This window comes from Mobula birostris, chromosome 14, assembly GCF_030028105.1.
Source record: "Mobula birostris isolate sMobBir1 chromosome 14, sMobBir1.hap1, whole genome shotgun sequence".
In the NCBI taxonomy this organism is placed as follows: Eukaryota; Metazoa; Chordata; class Chondrichthyes; order Myliobatiformes; family Myliobatidae; genus Mobula; species Mobula birostris.
The window spans coordinates 15,657,965-15,680,424 of record NC_092383.1 but is presented as its reverse complement, the minus strand read 5'-3'; the positions used below and the strand labels follow the sequence as shown (position 1 = coordinate 15,680,424).

Sequence of the window (22,460 nt, the reverse complement as noted above, 5' to 3'; positions counted from 1 at the left end):
ACTCAAATCTTCAATTTAATGACTTTTGTATTTGATACTAAATCAGATCCCTTATAAGACAGACTGTCTCAGCTGGTGTAGTCCGTGCCCGCTAATATGATGAACTGATAAACGAGGCTTTGTGCTTACCCCGGGGTTCAGATCTGAGGACTCAACTTTGGTTCAAAATCCTGTAACAATTTATACATTCTTTGATAATAAATGAATCTTGAATCAGAAGTGGGTTTTGCACAAGAATTAAAAACAATGAAAATAGAAGGTTTTGTTCTGAACGCCACTATGTAGTAGCAACCAATCATTCAGATTCCTCTTTCCTTCTTGAAGAAACCATCAAATCAAAATATTTTGGCTATTCATAGCAAAAGTGATGCAGACTTAGTAATCCAGATTTTGACCTTCAAGAGATCAGGAAAAGATAGAGATAACAAATTCTGTTTTACTGAGAAATTAAAAATTTTAGCCACATGCATTAGAACAGCAGTCAATATTTCTAATGTAGGAAATCTTCTGAAAATTAACACAGATAATTCAGATTCTGTATGAACACAACGCTAATATCTAGTACAAAATAAAGAGACCTCCATTCCATGACCACTTAATGTAAAATGAGCCAGCTGCAAACTATAGCAGAAAGTATTGACAACTGCTTCAATAGGCAAGGGAAAAAAATTGCATTTTGAGACAGTATTAAGACAGCAGTAAAAATATTGCATTCAAATAAAACAATTCAATTGGTAAATTCAACCAGCTCTGCAAAATACTTACATTTTAACATGATACAGTATTGTCTAGAACACAAAGGATATTAACAGAAAGAACTAACAAGATTCTGGGACAAGATAATCAAAGGTTCCCTCATTTTTATTTGTTCCAATCATGCCCAGGTTATTTAGACTTTGCAACTGTTTACCATTGAACCAAGTAACATAAATTGACAGAGAAAAATTTTGCGACTTGAAACAGAATGCATGATGTGTGTAATTATTTAATACATAATTAATGTCACTATATGTGGTAGTACAAATGACTTGTGGAGTGATTCCTCAAACAAAGCAAAGCAGATTTAAGCAGAAGGCGGCCATGAACCAAAGTAGCTTGCAATAAAATGCGATGAGATAAAGTTAAGATCTTGGCACACTGTGGCATGCACTGAACTTGGGCTAGATCCAGAAAAATATATATAATCTGCATCTTCCAAGAGAAAAGAAATTTAAATGCAAAATTCACTGTCACTGATAAATATTTAACAAATACAACAGTTAAATAATATGCGGTTTAAAATTGGCATCGATTTGTCCAAAGGCTTCTGACTTTGCTGCCTAGTGTCTGGTAGACAATGACTGATAATGGGAGTGTTCTCTGACAGTGTGAGATGGAATCAAACTGATGAAATCAAACAATACCCTAGATTTCAGCATCTCCAAAAGTTTATATCTTCATTCCCAAGATTGTCAATCCTTACTTTGACATAGTTGGGACAGTCAGCACCAAACTTTCAATTGGCTAAGCAAAAGGATTGATATATTTTTGAGTTGAAGGATACTATAGTCACACTCATTTCCACATGTGTAAATCCACAAAGGGTACAGTGGTCATATAATGGTTAAATTATCAGATCAGCAATCCAAAAAGTAAATTTTAATTCCTACAACAGCTGTGGAATTTGTATTATTAATCATCTGGAACAGTCATTAATATTACTAAACCACTGGATTACGATAAAAAAATCCATCTGCCTCACTAATGCCACAGCCATCTTTACTTGTCCTGGACTTCATACAGCTCCTGACACTTGGCAATGCTGTTGACCCTGAAATGGTTTAAACACAGGGATCATTGTGTCTGGAGAGTAAATCTGGCTTTGTCTGCTTTCCAAAAAATATACAAGTTAATAAAATGGACCTAATGTTTGAAAACAGGACATTCTAAGTCAGTGTTTTGAAACTAAAGTGAAGAACCAAGACCGCAACAAAGTACAATAAAAAGTGAGACACAAGATTTATAATTTAATGTTCAGAAGGATTCTACTTTAACAAAATAATATTTCTACACATTTATTGCTGAGCTATCAAAGATAAAGCGTTGAACTTGCTTCAAGTAATTTGGTTTGAGGTAGTCTTTCAGCTCACTCTTGGTTACCCACACGTGGTCTTCATTCTTTTTCGTCTTAAGATCTCCATTTATCAGCAAGGCTTTAAAGAAAAATACTTTGGCTCCAACATTACTAGGAGTTCGTACAGCCTTGGGATATTTGTATTTGCAGAAACCGGACGGAGCATTCCCCAGAAAAACAGCTTGCAATTCATTTCCTACAAAATGTGATGGTGAGAGAGAGAGAGAAGGAAACAAGAAGTGAAATCCTAAAGTTAGCAAGAATCTTAATTGAGAGGAAGCAAACTTAAATATGACAGGGAACAGTAATTTTTTTTTGAAAAACGAATTAGAGAAGATACAAGAAGCTTTACTTCCCACTATAAATTGGTGTGAAATGAAATGTACTGTAAGGACAATGAAAACAAATTCAATAATATTCAGAAATATCTGAAGAGAAATATTATTACTGGTTTACTGGGAAATAGCAGGCTTAGGCACAATGGATTGATTGGCTCTTTTCTTACAAGACCATAAGATATGGAGGCAGAATTAGGCCATATGGCCCATCGAGCCTGTGCTGCCATTTATTTCATCATAGCTGATCCATTTTTCGTCTTATGCTTTGCCATGCTACTATTCTAACAAGAATATAAAGCTACCAAAAGAGCTGTTACCAGACACAGTAGACAAGGTGCGTTCTGCAGTCTGCCTCATGGTTTCCCCTGGTTTCCAGTAACTCTGTGGTAGCAACCAGATCTCTTCATCCCCCACTTTTTCTTTTATTAATAACAGCAGCTTTTCATCCAATCGTCTGTTCAACGTTGATCTATCATTCTTCTTGTCAGCTTCTAAAATATATGAAGAAATACACATTTTGAAAAATTATTTGATTACCAACACTGTTCAAGAAATGATTCAGCAATATACATTGGATATTTCACAATTAAAGAATTATTTGCAATAAATAATCACAAACAAATAATTGATAGTTCTGGGAACTGAGATTCTCAGAGTCACAGTAATACAGTATGAAAACAGACCCCTCAGCCCAGATCTCTCATCCTATATTATTCTCCCTACACTCCCAGGTTCCTTAAGGTTTTCATAGTGAGGAAGGGTGTGGTAGTGGGGATGAGCTCCCACTAATTATTAAATGTTCCCAATGGTGTGACAACCAAGTCCAGCTCCTGGCCTTCACATTTGGCTTAGTTACTAAGCGCGGCATAATCATTTCTACTGACAGAAGGGATAAAGGTGGGTTTAAAAAATGTACAATTCTTCACCACTTTTTCCACCATTCTCCAACATCTAGCTGCTCTGCAGTAATTTTGTAAATGCTGGCTACACTCTGCTAATTTCCTCAAGTGGTCATTCAGTGCAAATACTTGGAATGGTGTCAACTCAGCTGTTGAGCACAATTACAAACGTTGTCTGAATTTGCAGTCTACTTACATTCTCTGGTATAGTTAGGAGCAGGAGCCTACCATTATTTTGCTTCTTAAAACACTCGGTTATTTACTGGCTCTATTTTTCACTCAAAAAAAGTTAGCACTACATCCAACCCTTCCTTCCCAGCCCATTAGAGCCATTAGGGCAAGCAGTGCCTTGTGGCCAAGCAGTTTTCAAAATGCCCTGAAGGTTTTTGCTTCTCCCACATGTTCAGATTCTCACTGTCCACTGAGTAAGAGAATCTTTAACAGCTCTATCATCATTTCAACAATCTTTTTCTAACTACCTTCAATCTATGCTCTATCTTTGTGACCTCTCTGCTACAGGAAAGAGAATCATCTTTGCTCACCTGCAAAATAGTCCTCAATCCAGACCCCTGCCCCAACACAAACACCAGTCTCATCCATCTTTCATCAAAATTAAACTTCAAATTCTGCCAACATTCTGACAAGTCACTTGTTTCCTCTCCCATAGCCAAATTTCTTGTGTACTGGGGTAACCAGACTGTTAACTACCTGCCATCTTGTTGAGTTTAAGCATCACTTTAACACTTTTATATTCTATGTCCCAACTAATCAAGTGTCCCACATTATTTATCACTTTATCTACCTGTCCTGTCATTCAGATGCTTAAACTATTATAAAAGGTCTCTCTTGAAATTGCACAAAACCTTGGAATCCTTTATCTCTTCCTGCATGGGTACTCTGTAATATTGACATTCTTTTCTCACTCCCATTCAATCATTCAGAACATAAAATTAAAAACATTCCAAGAACGCAAGAGGAATTTTTAAAAATTAGTGATTACAAATATTCCTCTGAGCACCATACATTACAAACATAGAATGATTGAGAGTATATGCTTCATTTCTGAAGGAGTCCATAATAAACAGCGTGCAGTCAGTACAGTCTAGCTGCAAGTAAACATCTCAGTTTCAAAAGAGTTTTAGGACATGACTTTCATAAGGATATCCAGATATCCAGTCCCTTTACATCTTCATCTCACACCAGGAAGGACTGTGGGCCTTTCACTTCATCCTTGAGCATGAGACAAACCAGTCTACTTACACCACCATTCTGACTGAACTTGTTTCTGTATTGTACATTTCTCCTTTGGCTCCACTTTTCCTCCAAATCAACTGTTGAGCTATGGGAACCCACATGGATCAGAACATTGCATCTCTTTGTGGAATACATGAAGCAGTCCTTGTTTCTGTCCAACTTGGGCCCTTTCATGACAGAGGTAGTGCTACATTCCCGCTCTGATAGACAACTCAAATGTTTCACCATTTTTAGCTGTCAATCCCTAGCCTGCTCTCAATTTCACATGGTCTCTGTTTGAATTTTCTTTCTCAACTTTTCCACCTCCATGCCAGCCTATGAAGTTCCACAGCCATCTTAACAACACCTCCTCCCTTCCTGCTTCCTGAAGAAATTGTTCCATTTTCATTTCTCTGGCATTAACTTTCCACCTCTGTGTTTTCAAGATGCCTTCTATTCTCCTTAACCACAGTCTGTCTTCCACAACAGTTGATAGAACTTTTAACCACCTACACTGCAACTTCACACAATTCTCTTGCTACCTCCACTTCCTTCAAGAAAAACTTGGGTTCCCCTTGTCCTTACCTTCTATCCCACCTACCTCCATGTTCAATGGATCAACCTCTACTTCACTTTCACTCCTTTACTCTTCACTGGCCTGCAGGTCACCCTTGGGCAAGGTGTAGCACCCCAATCAGGATCACATGAAATCATGGGAACAGGTGGTGGATGGTCGTATGAGCAGCTAATGCACATCACAAGTCCTGGTTAGGCAACCACTGACACCAGGCAGACAATCTCTGAAGAGGATTGATAATGGCTGGGGTCAACCTTCTTGGAAAGACACTGCCCAGGAGGCAATAGCAAACCACTTCTGTAGAATTTGCCAAGAACAAATCATGATTATAGACCATAATCACCCACATCAAGATGACACAGCACATAATGACATTGGTGATAACTCTCTATTCATCATCCCAAGGGAATCCCTCCTCTCAAAATAGATTCTGGTTCACTCTTCCATTTCCAATTATGTCTTTCTATTCAGCTACAAGAGATGACATGCTCGGCCTAGACATCCACAAAAGGATCTCAACCCTGGGTTAACTGCTTTATTGAACATTTATATCCAGTCCACAAAGGCGATTCCGAACTTCAAATTACCTGGCACACTAATTCTCCTTCCTTTTGATCTGCCCCTGACTTCTTATATTAGTCCAAAAACGCCCAACACAACTCAAGCACCTCTGATTGAGCACAGAGCAGCAGTCAGGATTTAACATTGTTTAACTATTTTAGATAATCAGTTTTGTTCTAACTAGCCCTTTCTGATGAAAGACCAACTCAAAACGTGTTAATTCTGTTTTCCTTTCCCCATAGACGTTACCGGGCTTGATATATGTTTCCAAAATTCTCTACGCTCACTTCAGATTTCAGCAGCTTAGAATTCCAGTTTCAGGACAGTTTTATTCCACTTTGCCTCTCCCCCTCTAGTTACATTCATAGCCTTCTAATTTAACCAGTTTCAGACTGAACTGAACAGTTACAATTAACAAGTTATTCTTTCTATTATCGTCTCAGCCAGCATCTCTACCACTTGTGACGTTCTTTCTCTTAGTCTCTATTCTATCATAGACATTGCCTTAGTTCTCTCGATCCAGAGTCACCCCACCTTTTCTCCGCAGATTCTGCCTCATCTGCTGAGCATTTCCAGCCTTTTGTTGTTTTTATGCATGTCATTTAATATGCGTAATATTACCTTAAACTGAGTTCCCAGATCCACAAGGTGACCTTTAGTTGCTCCAGCTCAAAACTACATACCACTAAGAACTTTATGAAATTTAAGAACACTGCAATCCTTTCCCCCGAAGTGATTAATGTAAAAGATCAGGGAGGCAGCAGTTTAAAATGTACCAATCTCAACAAGATGCAACTTCTTTGTGAATGCAAGGAGTCACATTGTGCTGAATCCCAGTTAGACTGCCATTGTACATAAGTGCAATTGTGAAGGAAGCAAGGCAGTGCCTCCTTCTCCTTTGGATTCTGCGGAGATTCAGCATGTCATGAAAAACCTTGACAAACTTCTATAGATGTGTAGTGAAGAGTGTATTGACTGGCTGCATCACAGCCTGGTATGGAAAGAGCAATGCTTTTAAACTGAAAATCCTGCAAAAGGTAGTGGGTTTGGCCCAGTAAATCACGGGTGAAGCCCTCCCCACCATTGAGCACATCTACATGAAATGCTGTCGTAGGAAAGCAGCAACCACCAGCAAAGATCCCCACCATCCAGGTCACGCTCTCTTCTCGCTGCTACCATCAAGTAGAAGGGAAAAGAGCTTCAGGACTCACACGACCAGGTTCAAGCACAGTTACTACCCCTCAAGCATGACAGACACAGACACAGACACACACACATCCACCATTGAAATGTTGCTACAACCAATCATCTCACTTTAAGGACTCTTCATCTCATACTCCCATTATTTATTGCTGTTTATTTGTATTTGCATTTGCTCAGTTTGTCATCTTTGGCACTCTGATCTTTCAATGATCCTGTTATAATTACTATTCTATAGATTTGCTGAGTATGCCTGCAAGGGTTGTATATGGTAACATATATGTATTTTGATAATAAAATTTACTTTGAACTTTGAAAATTCAGTCTACCAAAACAAGTAGACTGCCCGTCTGCCATCTTTTTAATTACAGAAATAGCAAGGTATGGGTTCAAAGCCAAATACTGAACCGTGCAGGAAAATAATGCCCTGAATCTTCCTGCTTTATTCTGAGATATCCTGAAAAGGCTATAACTAGAACTAAGGGGAACTACATTCTCTCTGCAAAGAGGAGATAAAAGTAATCCACATGGGTCTAGTGGAACAATTGTAAAAAATCTGTCAGCTCTTTGAGGAAAGATTAATTTGTGTTGCGAAACAGATCTGAATATACAAATAAGCTTTAAAGAGATTCAAGTCAGGACAATGACATTCTAAGCCATATTTAATGAATTGAAAATGTTAAGAAAGCCAAAACATATTAAAGACATAAAAATGAAACACAAAAAATTCCAAGAATAGATTCCCATGTGCTGGATGTTTCACTGACCTATTAAAAAAAGGTAAAAGCAGCTAATGAAACCAGTGTCAAGAGAAGTAGTCACCCTAACACTACCTATAATTAAACTAATGGAATATTCAAAGTTAAGTTTATTATCTAAGTACATACACGTCACCATGTACAACCCTGAGATTTGTTTTCTTGTGGGCATACTCAGTAAATCCAAGAAACATAATAGAATTAATGTGCAAAAGACAAACTGTACAAATACAAAATAATAAATAAATAAGCAAGCAATAAATATCGAGAACACGAGATGAAGAGTGCTTGAAAGTTAAGAGTCCACAGGGTGTGGGAACAGTTCAGAGATAGGACAAGTGAAATTAAGTGAAGTCATCACCACTGGTTCAAGAGCCTCGTGGCTGAGAGGTAATAACTACTCTTAAACCCGGTGGTGTGGGTCCTGGAATTCCTGTACCTTCCTCCTGATGGTAGCAGCAAGAAGAGAGCATGGTCTGAGTGGTGGAGGTCCTTGATGATGGATGCTTTTTTTCCTGCGACAGCATTCCATGCAGATGTGTTCAATGGTGGGGAGGGCTTTACTCATGATGGTCTAGACCCAATTCACTACTTTTTGGAGAATTTTCCTTTCAACACATTGGTGTTTTCATACCAGGACATGATGCAGCCAGTCAATATACTCTCCACCACACATCCATAGAAACCTGTCAAAGTTTTAGATCTCATGCCAAATCTACAGCAATCTCTAAGGAACTGAAGGCACTGCCATACTTCCTTCATAATAGCACTAATGTGCTAGGCCCAGGACAGATCCTCTGAAAGGATAACACCGAGGAATTTAAAGTTGCTGAAGCTCCCACCTCTGTTTTCCCAATAAGGACTGGCTCATGAACCTCCAGTTTCTCCCTCCTGAAGTCAATAACTAGCTCCTTGGTCTTGCTGACATTGAGTGAGAGGTTGTTGTCGCACCACTCAGCCACATTTTCAATCTGCCTTCTATACAGGTGTCCCCCTCTTTTCAAACATTCGCTTTACAAAACCTCATTGTTACGAAAGACCTACATTGGTACCCTGTTTTCACTTTCAGAAGGTGTTTTCACTGTTACGAAGAAAGGCAGCATGCAACCCAAGCAGCCACTCTCCCACGGATTCGGAACGGCATTGCTTAAACACGTTGCATTGAGCAGCCGTTAGCAAGATGAGTTCTATGGTGTCGGGAAAGCCTGAAAGAGCTCGTAAGGATGTTACACTTAGCGTAAAACCAGACATAATTAAGCGTTTCGATCGTGGTGAACGAAGCAAGGACAAAGTGAGTTCGGCTTGTGGAAGCTGACGAAGATGACGTTGAAGAGGTTTTGGCATCACATGACCAAGAACTGATAGATGAAGAGCTGATGCAATTGGAAGAGGAAAGGATAACAATTGAAACCGAATGCAGTAGCGAAAGTGAAGTCGTCCAGGAACTCAACGTGAAGCAACTGCGTGAGATTTTCGCTGCAATGATAAAGTATGACTTTAATTTTGAAAGGGTACGTAGGTTTAGGGAATATTTGCAGGATGTTTTGAGTCCTTACAAAGAACTGTGTGATAGAAAAATGCTCGAGGCTCAGTAGTCAAGCAAGTCTTCCACATCAGCCACAGCAGACGACAAACCTCGACCTTCAACATTGAGGCAGGCAGTCATAGGAGAAGATGAGCTGCCTGCCCCAATCGACGATGAGATGACACCCCCTTGTCCCACCACCCCAACCCCCGGGCCCCGGACAGATACTGTACTGGTTCGCGGAGAATGCAGCAGTAGCTGGGAGGCACACAGCACATCTTTAAGAAAAAAGCCGAAATAAACATGCTAATTAATTAGGTGCTGCCTAGCACGTAATTGTCAGCCCAGATCAGTGCCGATGCAATCGGCAATCGCCTCTGATCTGCGCTGACATTTACGTGCCGGGCAGCACCTAATTAATTAGCATGTTTATATCTGCTTTTTTCTTAAAGATGTACTGTGTGCCTCCCGGCTACCCCTGCGTGCTTCGCGGCAATGTATCAGTCGGCGGCCTGGATGGTGGGGGCCACTGCACCACCCAACCTGCGACGACTCAGTCTAACACACCATCATCAGTGTGCTCAGCGCTGAACCAATTCCCGTAAGTGATACTACACTGTACATACATTATTTCTACTTTATATAGGCTGTGTATTTTTATGTGTTATTTGGTATGATTTGGCAGCTTCATAGTTTAAAGGTTACTGGAGAGCGTATTTATGCCAACAGCACTTGCGTGAGATTTTCTGCCGAGAGCCCTTGCGTGAGATTTTCACTACGGAGATCAGTGTAGGCAATCGTTGTAGAGAAGTATTTCTACTTTATATAGGCTGAGTAATTATCATATCATTCCTGCTTTTACTATATGTTACTGTTATTTTAGGTTTTATGTGTTATTTGGCATGATTTGGTAGGTTATTTTTGGGTCTGCGAACGCTCACAAAATCTTCCCATATAAATAAATGGTAATTGCTTCTTCGCTTTACGACATTTCGGCTTACGAACCATTTCATAGGAACACTCCACCTTCGGATGGTGGGGGAAACCTGTATAGTGATTCATCACCACCTTAGATTCGGTCAATGGCAGTGGTGTCATTAGCAAACTTAAATATGGCATTAGAGTTGTGCTCAGCCTCACAGTCAGAAGCATAAAGCAAGTAGAGCAGTGGGCTAAGCACACAACCTTCTGGTGTACCTCTGCTGATGGAGATGTTGTTGCCAATCTGAATGACTGGGGTCATTTTATATATATATAAAAAAGTCATAATCTTATTAAATGGCAGAGAAGGCAGATTGGGTCAAATAGCTTACTTCTGCATCCATTTCTTATGATTTATGAAAAGCTTTGAATCATATTGGTGTCAGGAACCACAGTATCTGAGCAGCACATCATAGCACTAATGGTATGAAGCAGTGAAAGACAAAAACCTTGTACTCTATCAGCAGGATTGAACTGTCTGAACTTCTGTTCCCACATATCCTCCAGATCCTGGCCAGTCACAATGTCATGGCCAACGTCATCCTCTTCATCTGAATCATAATCATATGCCTGCCTTCTTTGAATCCTTTCTTCATCTTCAAAGACTCGAAGTTCATGATCAGAATAGAGGCTTTTCTCCAGCTCCATCTATAAAATATAAATGAGATCATTTGCATTTTGAGAAGGCAGAACAAACTAAATGCACCATTGTATCAGAGTCATACCACACAGAAACAAGCTTTTCTGACCACCATATCCACTACAACCATCAAGCACCCAGTTTTATTAAACCTACATTACTTATTTACTGCTCATTATGCCGCTGGTATTTAGGGCAGCAATGAAGGACTTCAATCCCTGTTTGTTTTATATCGCTGCACACAGATATAGAAGGATCCTTCATTGCTGTTTCCATTACAATTTTTTTTTGACAAGTCAGGGTTGTTAGCTCTGAGGTGAACCCTCGAACCTGGAGGACAGGTGGACCACTCTTGGTCTGGCCTCTACCCTTTGACCTGTTTTGCATGGGTGACCCTACCAAGAGCCAAAGCACAAGGCCCTGACTCCAGCTAGCATAGCTCTCTGAGTCATCGAGGGATGCAAGCCTCCAAACCCTAGGACAAGGTTGTGGTCCTTGGAAGTAAACCTATACTAATCTCATGTTATCCAAATGGTTTGTAAAGCTTTTTTTATTTTCAAAATTAGCTTTGAAAAAACCTTTAAAACCTTTAAAAGAATAAACATAGGATTAGTATACGTTTAGTAAAAATGAGTGCTTGATGGTAGATGTGGATAATCCCATGTTATTCTTTTCACATCGCCATCAACTCCCCGAAGGTTCTACCAGTCACTCGCAGCAGGCATATGAAACAAAGCCTCTAAATCTAGTGCCACAATTAAAAGATTAGACTAGGACTCTTGCCATTGCAATCTCAAAGTCCAAAATCCAGAGCCTGCACATTTCCAGCTACTGCAATCAGTTATCATAAGAAATAATTAATTTAGGCTTTGACACGATGATTTGTGTTACATGTACTAGCTGCTCTCCCACATTGATATTCTTCAGATATGCAGCTAAATATATATATCATTTGCAAGCTAGATATACTTGCGACTACAGATATAGAATCTGGAGCAACTAACAAAATCTGGAGGACTTCATGGGTCAGGCAACATCTGTTGAGGAAAATATAACAGTCAATGGCTCAGGTCAAGACCCTTCACCGAACTTAATAACCCTTCAGAAAGCATAATTGGGGTTACAGTCAGATCTACCATAATTTTATGGAGAGAATGTAACAATAAGACTTATAGGGCACTGGTCAGCCCACATTTGGAGTGTTGTGAGCAGTTTTGGGCCTCACATCTAAAACGATTGTTCTGACACTGGAGAGGTTCCAGAGGTTTATGATAATCATCCCTGGAATGAAGGGATGAACAAATGGGGAACATTTGAAGGCTCTGGGCCTGTACTTGATGGAAGTATGGGGGGGGGGGGGTGGAGTGAGAATCTCATTGAAATCTACTAAATATTGAAAGGCCTAGGTAGACTGGATGTGGAGAGGATGGCAGAATCTAGGACCAGAGGGCACAGCCTCAGAATACAAGGATGTCCTTTAGAACAGAGATGAGGAGGAATTTCTTTAACCAGTGGTTGGTGAATCGGTGGAATTCATTGACATAGATGACTTTGGAGATCAAGTCATTAGGTACATTGAAAGCGGAGGTTGATAGACTCTTGATTAGTTAGGGTGTCAAAGATTACAGGGAGAAGGCAGGAGAATAGGATTGAGATGGATAGCAACTCAATGAGCTGAATGGCCTTATTCAGCTCCTATGTCTTATGGTCTTATTAAGTGGCAGACCAGGCTCGAGGAACTGAGTGACCCTTCCCCAATTCATAATACCTGGTGGACAAGAACATATGGATGAAGAGCCTTAACAAATCATTAACTGTCCATTCCCTTCCACAGATGCTACCCGACCTGCTGAGCTCCTTCAGCATTTTGCTTGCTGCTCATTATCAAGCCGCACCATTGCAACCTATCTCAGTAAATGTGGTATCTACATACATAAGACAGAGATTACAGGACCACAGACAGTACCAATTACTTTTCACTCCTTGCTCATCCAAGACACAGCTGTCAATAAGAGTATCCAGATTTCTACTCCGCATGAGATCAAGTAATTCAATAGAGATAAGGATGAACTTAATGCAGCACGGCCTTATAACATGCTTAGAAAAATTTATTTGTAAATGTCGAGTCTTGAGTCTTGACTGATCACTACGCACTATGTTGGTGATGCTCAGATCATTTTGTCACTTGCTAGTGACTAAGCATTATGAATGAATATTTTTCCACCACAGGATACACTATACTATATACATCCAGTGTCCACTTTATTAGGTACACCAGTACACCTGTTCATTCATGTAAACATCTAATCAACTAATCATGTGACAGCAACTCAAAGCATAAAAGCATGCAGACATGGTCAAGAGGTTCAGTTTTTGCTCAGACCAAACAACAGAATGGGGAAAAAATGTGAAATAAGTGACTTGGACTGTGGTAAGGTTGTTGATGCCCAGCAAGGTGGTTTGAGTTTCTCAGAAACTGCGTATCTCCTGGGATTTTCATACAGTCTCTAGAGTTTACAGAGAATGGTGCGAAAAATAAAAAAAAAAATCCAGTGAGTGGCAGTTCTTAAAGTGAAGACACCTTGTTAATGCGAGAGGTCAGAGTTGAATGGCCAGACTGGTTCATGCTGACAGGACAGCGACAGTAACTCAAATCACCATGCATAATGACAGTAATGTGCAGAACAGCATCCCTGAATACACAACACATTAAATTTTGAAGAGGGCTCCAGCAACACTAGACCACAAACATATAGTCAGTGGCCCCTTTATTAGGTACAGGGGGTACCTAATAAAGTGGCAACTGAGTGTAAGTAAATTAATGACTATGTGAAGTGCATATACAGTATCCACTGGAATTTTTACTCTTTGTAAATGTTTTTATTATTGTGATAAGAATCTTACGTTATTTATAGATTACTGGAATGAAAGTAGCAACTTTGATCTCACAATAAAAGAGTATCCTGCAGCAACATTCGTAGCAAATGTTGAACACAAAATTCATCTCACAACCAAGATCATTAACAGAGACCATCTGGTTAAACATATTGTCTCTTCTATCACTTAACTTCACCTGCCTTCTAAACTAAAGACCTATTGCAATGTGTTGAATGGAGGGGGGGGGGCAAGAAAGAGATCTTGCATCTATATTATTTCTTTCTTGACCTCAGGACACTCTGAAGAGTAATTTACAGCCAAATAACTCAAATAACTTCTGCAATGCTGTAGAAATTGGGGTGGCGGGGCAGAGATACATCTCTACCAAAGGATATGTAAGGCAATCCTTCCCTCCACTAGCCCGCAGGTCAGCTTGGGCAATGTGTAGCACCTGCACCTGCCTAGCCCCCGATCAGGGTCACATGGAGCCACGGGAGCAGGTAGTGGATGATCACAAATGCAGCTGGTACATATCACAAGTCTTGGTTATGTGACCACCAACGCCAGGGAGACCATCTCTGAAGAGTACTGATAACGGCTGGGGTCAGCCATCTTGTAAAGACACTGCCCAGAAGGCAGCAATGGCAAACCACTTCAAATGAACAATTTCCCAAGAACAATCATGGTCATGAGACCATGATTGCCTACGTCATACGACATGGCACATAGTGAAGATGATGATGAATGCTGCAGTGTAGGAAATCCACAAACCTGTACAGAGCAAGACTCTTTCAACATTAGTGACTATGACAAGATAATCAGTTATACCATTGAATACTGGTTCAACTGATAAATGTACCATGTAAAAATAAGAAAAACTTAAATAGAATTAGATATAATAACCACAATATTTTTGTTTGATATTCTCACCACCTTCATCTTTCACTTCTAGATACAACCACCCTTTCTAAAACTGCCAACTCATCTTCCCAATACATAATCTTTCTGCATTCACAAAGGTAGTGTCCATCAAAACTTCCCACTATTAGGGGCTGCCATTGAGCAGAAGGTACAAAATCCTAAAGCCCCATGCCCCTTAGTTCAAGAATAAGTACGTCCCTTCAACCATTCCGTTTTGAACCAACCACTAATGTCACAATCACCACACTTTAGCAATGCAATGACTACTTTGCACTAAAATATTTATTCTAATTGCATTCTTTGTAAAAATTGTGTAAAATTTATGTTTCTCCTGTGAATGTTTTTCATATAATGTTATGTGCCTGTGATGTTGCTTCAAGTAAGTTTTTCATTGGACCTATACAAATGTGCATTTGACACTAAACTAAGCTATGACATCATTCATCTGCCCTCTAAAGACCTATTGTTCTTTATTTCCTCTCTTTATTTCTGTCTGCACTTTCTTAAAACAATACCAACAATTTTCAAGCTAACAAAACGTTAATTGAGCTGAAACCTCAGCTCTTGATCTTCTCTCCATGAATGCAGGCTGGCTTAGTGAGCATTTTAAACAGTTTTCTTTTAAATCTTTAGCATCCACCGTAAATAACAGAAAGTGTGCAGATGCTGGAAATTCGAGCAACACACACAAAATACTGGAGGAACTCAGCAGGCCAGCCTGCATGAATGGAAAAAAGTACAGTCGACGTTTTGGACCAAAACCCTTCGGCAGGACTGGAGAAAAAAAAGCTCAGGAGTAGATTTGAAAGTTGGGGGGAGTGATGAAGCAAAGAGCTGGGAAGTTGATTGGTGAAAGAGACAGAAGGCCATGGAAGAAAGAAGGGGGGGGGGAGAAGCACCAGAGGGAGGCGATGGCGGGCAAGGGGATAACATGAGAGAGGGACAAGGGAATGGGAAATGGTGAAGGAGCAGGGGGAAATGGAGCCATTACTGGAAGTTTGAGAAATCTATGTTCATACCATCAGGTTGGAGGCTACCTAAATGAAATACAAGGTGTTCCTCCAACCTAAGGATGGTCTTATCCCAACAGTGGAGGAGGCCATGGATGGACATATTGGAATGGGGATGGGAAGTGGAATTAAAATGGGTGACCACTGGGAGATTCCGCTTGTTCTGGCAGATGGAGTGTAGACGCTCAATGAAGCGGTCTCCCAATCTACTTCAGGTCTCATCAATATACAAGAGGCCACACCGGGAACACTGAACACAGTACATGACCCCAACAGACTCGTAAGTGAAGTGTTGCCTCAACTGGAAGGACTGTTTGGGGCCCTGGATGGTAGTAACCGAGGAGGTGTAGGGGCAGGTGAAGCACTTTTTTCTGCTTGCAAGGTAAGTGCCAGGAGGGTGATCAGTGGGGAGGGACGAATGAACAAGGGAATTGCGTAGGGAATGATCCCTGCAGAAAGCGAAAAGTGGGAGGGGAGGGAAAGATGTGTTTGGTGGTGGGGTCCAGTTGGAAGTGGCGGAGGTTTCGGAGAATTATGTGCTGGACACAGAGGCTGGTGGGTGGTAGCTGAGGACAAGAGGAATCCTATCCCTGGTAGCGTGGCAGGAGGATGGGGTGAGAGCGGATGTGCGTGAAATGAAAGAGATGCGGTTGAGGGCAGCTTTGATGGTGGAGGAAAGGAAGCATCTTTCTTTGAAAAAGGAGGACATGAATGAAAAGCCACATCCTAAGGGATGATGCCGCGGAGACGGAGGAATTAAGAGAAGAGGACACCATTTTCACAACTAGCAGGGTGGGCGAGGTATAGTCCAGGTAGCTGTGACAGTCCATTGGTTTATAATAGACGGTAGGGATTTTATACTATAGCAATATATCCTGACACTTTTAAAGGAATACAATCACAGTTACCTAACCACTGAAAGGTTCTGGGCAGATAAAGAATTTCAATTTAAGACAATCTAAATCGACTTCCCAAACATTTTTAATGTCATGGAACCTTACTATTAACCGAGGGGTCCATGGACCCCAAGATGGGAACCTCTGATCTAAGTAAAAGCTGCAGCCAACTTGAAACTCTGTATCACTACAATTCAGAGCTTTACTGGTCCTCAAATTTAAGCAATACATAGTAATTCCTTCCCTAAACTTCTGTCTCACAAATATGGAAGGTAAATACAACATGAACATTCATTTCAAGAGAACTAGAATATAAAAGCAAGAATATACTGCTGAGGCTTTATAAGACACTGGTTGCGTTTGGAATATAGTGAACAAATTTTGGGCTGTACAAAATTACAAGGAGCTGTACTAGGGCTGTACTTGACAGAGTCAGAAGAATGCATAACAAGGGAGAGGTATGGGACCTCAATGAAACCCATGAAAAACTGAAAGGCCTGTACAGTGGATGCGGGGAGAATGTTGCCATTATCTGGAGACTCTAGGATCCAATGGCACAGCATTAGAATAAGTGGGTGTCCATTTAGAACTGAGGTAAGTGGAATTTATTCAGCCAGAGTAAGTACATTTACTATCAAAGTATGTTTACACTGTACAGCCTTGAGGTTTGTCTTACATACAGCCACAAAACAAAGAAATCCAAAAGAACTCATTAAAAAAAGACCACACACAACCAATGTGCAGAGAAAGAAAAGAAACAAATCACACAAACAATGAAAGTAAGCAAATAACACTTAGAGCAAAAGTGAGTCCTCGAACACGAAGCATGAAGCAGGACACAGCCTCAACCTCAGTTTAGCGTAGAACGGAGTAAATTCTGCAAACACAAAGCCACAGCCTCAGCACAGCGCAGAGCGGAGTAAAAGTCACGGAGCAGCAAGAACTGACCCGACCCTCTCCTCTGGTCCCAGCACTCTGCCTTTTCAATCTTAATATCTCTTTCATCCAAATGGTTTTGAAATCCTACTTTGATAGATCCTACATCTTATCACCTCCCAGAATTTTTTGCCATTCAGTGATGTGATACTCAATTTGAAGTCCCTGATCCCAATGAAAAAATTATGCACCCCTAAAAAGAATTATAAGCCTATGCTCAAAGATTAATGATTCACCCTCTATAGCTCTCTCTGGTTGAAAATTCTAAAGATTTACAACCTTCTAAGAAATTCCCCCCCCCCACATATTATTCTTACATTACTAACCCCTTATCCTGAGACCGTGCCCCAATTCAACTCCTCCACCTATGGGAAACATTCACAGTGTCTATCCAGCAAAGTCTCTTCCAAACCTTCCCCCAATGAAATTACCTCCCCTTCTGAACTCCAGAGAGCTTATACCCATTTTGCTCAATTATTCTATTCACAGAACAGCCCATTCATATAACTATATAACAATTACAGAACGGAAACAGGCCATCTCAGCCCTTCTAGTCTTACTCTCACCTAGTCCCACCGACCTGCACTCAGCCCATAACCCTCCATTCCTTTCCTGTCCATATATCTATCCAATTTAACTTTAAACGACAACATCGAACCTGCCTCAACCACTTCTGCTGGAAGCTCGTTCCACACAGTTACCACTCTCTGAGTAAAGAAGTTCTCCCTCATGTTACCCCTAAACTTTTGCCCTTTAACTCTCAACTCATGTCCTCTTGTTTGAATCTACCCCACTCTCAATGGAAAAAGCCTATCCACGTTAACTCTATCAATCCCCCTCATAATTTTAAATACCTCTATCAAGTCCCCCCTCAACCTTCTACACTCAAAAGAATAAAGACCCAACTTGTTGAACCTTTCTCTGTAACTTAAATTCATCCCACAGTTTCTAACCATTTCTAAAGTGTAGTGTATCGTGCTTTAAAGGATATCTGTTGTTGTTGCTGTTGAGTGTCGTCCAGTCATCATCGACTCATGGCGATTCTACAGTCATCCTTGGGGTTTTGTATAGTTCATGTAGCACCATGGTCCTGAAAAACGTTGTCTCGTTTTTACTGTATACTGTACCAGCAGTCATGGTCGAAATGACAATAAAAAGTGACTTGACTTGACTTTTGTAGTAAGATACAGAAGTAGATTGCCAGGCCTTTCTTCCACACAGATACTGCTGCTGTCCAGGTTGGGACCCGGCCAGATTCGAAATAAGGACCATACACCTCCAGTGCTGATGCCACCACGCCACTGAGCGGCCCAATAAAGGGCATCTGCAAGGCAGAAATGCTCTATGCTCACTTGTGCAAATACAGCTCCAAAAACTCTTCAGCAGCTCAACTTAAGAATATTTGTATCACCAAGGCATAGAAGGCTTGGGATCACTTTGACGGAAACAGGATTAATATAGATGGATGAGCTGCAGGGCCTGTTTCTGTGCTACATGACTCTATAACTATTCAGAACAAAGCAGCCAACTCCCCACAACCCCATCAGACACCCTAAACCTCCATGACAGCACACAATACCTGTGTACCATCTGCAAAATACACTCCAAATGCTTAATTGTACCACTCCAACAGTGTGTTATACCATCATGGACAAGAGCAACAGCACTATTCCAGGCAGGTGGGGAATGTGCCAATGTGCCAAGTCACACACCATCTTGACATGAAATTTATTGCCATCCCATTGACTTTGGTTCCAAATGCTGCAAGTCTGTCCCCAATGAATATGGGAATGCTGATGAGAGTAAGAAAGGAGCTGCAGTCTCTTTTGAATTATTTATTTATTTATAGTCATTGACCAGTACAGCACAAAAACAGGTCTTTCAGCTCACCTAGTCCATGTCAACCGTTATTCCCACAGTTCTTGTTCCAGCTGCAGCCCTCCAACTCTTCGACCACATACTCACCCATGAGATTCCTTCTTCTCCAGCCTCAATCATCACTTGGCTTCACGTATTACTTTCCAACTAGCCTCCTACCCCTGCCCCCACCTTCTTATCCTGGCATTTTCTCCCCCTTCCTTCTCAGTCCTGAAGAAGGGATTCAGTCCGAAACATCAACTGTTTATTCATTTCCATAGATGCTGCCTGACCTGCTGAGTTCCTCCTGCATTATGTGTGTGTTGCATAAGTTTCTCTCTGCCTCTTCTGTAAATCACCCCTCACAATTTTATAAGTCCCAATCAGATCACCTTGCAACCTTCTCCTTTCTTAGGCAAATAACCAAGAATAGTTACATAATGAAGTTAGCCCTGAAATTATTTTCATAATTTTCATCTGGACTTTTGTCAAAGAAAGCCTTTACACCTTTCTATAAGTGGAACCTCCAGATTGTAATATAGATTACAGGTGTCCCCTGCTTTTCGAAAGTTCGCTTTACGAAACTTCACTGTTATGAAAGACCAACATTAGTACCCTGTTTTCGCTTTCAGAAGGTGTTTTCACTGTTACGAAAAAAAAGCGCGCGATAAAAAATCAGCACGCAAAAAAATCAGCGTGCGATAAAAGGCACTCCGAGCAGCCGCTCTCCCCTGGATTCGGAACGGCATTGCTTAAACACGTTGCACTGAGCAGTCGTTAGCAAGATGAGTTCTATGGTATCGGAAAAGCATAAAAGAGCTCATAAGGGTGTTACACTTAGACATAATTAAGCTTTTCGATCGTGGTGAACGAAGTAAGGACAAAGTGAGTTTGGCTTGTGGAAGCTGACGAACATGATGTTGAAGAGGTTTTGGCATCCCATGACCAAGATCTGGTAGATGAAGAGCTGATGCAATTGGAAGGATAACAATCAAAACCGAATGAGTAATGATAAAGTACGACTTTAATTTTGAAAGGGTACGTCGGTTTAGGGGATATTTGCAGGAAGGTTTGAGTCCTTACTAAAGAACTGTGTGATAGAAAAATGCGCGAAGCTCAGCAGTCAAGCAAGCCTTCCACATCAGCCTCAGCAGATGACGAACCTCGACCTTCGACATCCAAGCGGGCAGTCATAGGAGAAGATGACCTGCCTGCTCTAATGGAAACAGACGATGACGAGATGACATCCCAGTGTTCCACCACCCCAACCCTCAGGCCACGGACAGATACCGATTTGCAGAGAATGCAACGGTAGCTGGTAGGCACACAGCACACTTTTAAGAAAAAAGCTGAAATAAACATGCTAATTAATTAGGTGCCGCCCCACACGTAATTGTCGGCCGAGATCAGAGGCGATGCAATCGGCGATCGGCACTGATCTGGGCTGACAATTACGTGCCAGGCAGCACCTAATTAATTAGCATATTTGTTTCATTTTTTTTCTTAAAGATGTGCTGGGTGTCTTCCGGCTACCGTTGGACCCCTGCGTGCTTCACGGCAATGTATCGCTCGGTGGCCTGGAGAGTGGGGGCCACTGCACCCCCCAACCTGCGATGACTCAGCCTAACACACCATCATCAGTGTGCTCGGCACTGTCTTCCCAATGCCGGTAAGTGATACTACATTGTACATGCATTATTTCTACTTTATATCGGCTGTGTATTTTTACGTGTTATTCGGTATGATTTGGCAGCTTCATAGCTTAAAGGTTACTGGAGAGCGTTTGCGTGAGATTTTCTACCGATGGCACTTGCGTGAGATTTTCGCTACGGAGAACAGTTCAGTAATAATTGTGGAAAAGTATTTCTACTTTATATAGCCTGTGTATATATCATATCATTCCTGCTTTCACTATATGTTACTGTTATTTTAGGTTTTATGTGTTATTTGGCATGATTTGGTAGGTTATTTTTGGGTCTGCGAACGCTCACAGAATCTTCCCATATAAATAAATGGTAATTGCTTCTTCGCTGTACGACATTTCGGCTTACGAACCGTTTCATAGGAATGCTCTACCTTCAGATGGCGGGGGAAACCTGGTACTTAACCGAAATATTAACTTTTTCTGTTCACATAGATACCGAGCGATCTGATATTTTAACTTGAGTATTTTACGTCATGCACCATACTATAAACAAGTTTCATGATATACCCCTGTGATACTAAATCTAATTCTGAAGGTAAGCAGCAGTTCAAGGCGGCCACTCAACACCACCTTCTCAAGAGTAATTAGGAATGGGCTGCAATTGCTAGTCTCTTCATAGTCACACAGATCCCCCAAAAGCTTTGTTTTAATAGACAACTTTTGGGATAACCTTGTGGAAAACAGTGCACAAGAGTGTTTTACGCACGACTTTCCTCAATCCAACGGAGAAGCGCCTCCCCCCGCCCTGTCCATACCTTTACCTGTGCGCACCACTGCCAAAAGCCGCGCGTTCCCGCGCACAAGGTCGCGCGTGTCCGCGCCCGCGCTCACACCCACCTGCTCCAGCAGCCGCGCGAACGCGCTTTCCATCTGGTTCATCTCCCGCGACACCACAGCCGGCCGCTGCAGACACACGGCGCCGCAGATTTGCCAACCGTTCGCCCCCGGCTCCGGAGCGCGGCTCCCCTCGGGGGAACGCCCCACCAATCCCCGCACCGCCGCCGCCCGAAGTGCGGGGCCAAGCCGGGGGTTGGCGAGGCCTCCGAGCACGGGGAGCCGGCGAAGTGCAGCCATCTCGGCTCTCCGACTGCCAGATGTGTGGTAGTGGAGGGGGGGGCGGAAGCAGCATATAAACACTTATCGTTCCTCCGCCCTTTTAGCACTGTCTCGCATTGCGGCACTTATATATCTTAACTGAGACTCTTTAATGATGTCTCACAAACACCAAACGAGAACGATTCTGCTTCATTTCTGAAACTAATATTAACTCTCCCCCCATGAACATTGGAACAGTCTGTATTGAGCGGGACCAACAGGGGCGGGGGCGTCATTTTTCAGCAAATACTTTAAACACAGCTACCTCAGAAAGGGAGAATCGTATTGGAATATTATTATTAAAGCTCTCTTAATTTTTGTCAACCGAAGGGTTACTG

At 41.5% G+C, this 22,460-nt stretch overlaps 1 protein-coding gene across 1 annotated transcript; it reads right to left on the bottom strand.

Moving 5' to 3' along the window:
* Positions 1–416: 416 nt before the first annotated feature.
* On the bottom strand, positions 417–22,114 carry mrpl46 (mitochondrial ribosomal protein L46). The gene is made up of 4 exons (XM_072277701.1): positions 21,865–22,114; positions 10,635–10,833; positions 2,769–2,942; positions 417–2,309 (listed from the first exon to the last, which is right to left on the bottom strand). Exons 1-4 carry the CDS (start codon positions 22,099–22,101, stop codon positions 2,047–2,049), a joined length of 873 nt encoding a protein of 290 aa, XP_072133802.1. The 5' UTR covers positions 22,102–22,114; the 3' UTR covers positions 417–2,046.
* Positions 22,115–22,460: the final 346 nt, after the last annotated feature.

Excerpts from the sequence above, each read along its gene's own strand:
- mrpl46 (XM_072277701.1), bottom strand. The coding sequence starts at position 22,101 with ATGGCTGCACTTCGCCGGCTCCCCGTGCTCGGAGGCCTCGCCAACCCC. Across the intron at positions 10,834-21,864 it reads TCGCGCGGCTGCTGGAGCAG|ATGGAGCTGGAGAAAAGCCT; the intron begins GTGGGTGTGAGC and ends TATATTTTATAG. Across the intron at positions 2,310-2,768 it reads CACCTTGTCTACTGTGTCTG|GAAATGAATTGCAAGCTGTT; the intron begins GTAACAGCTCTT and ends CACATTTTGTAG.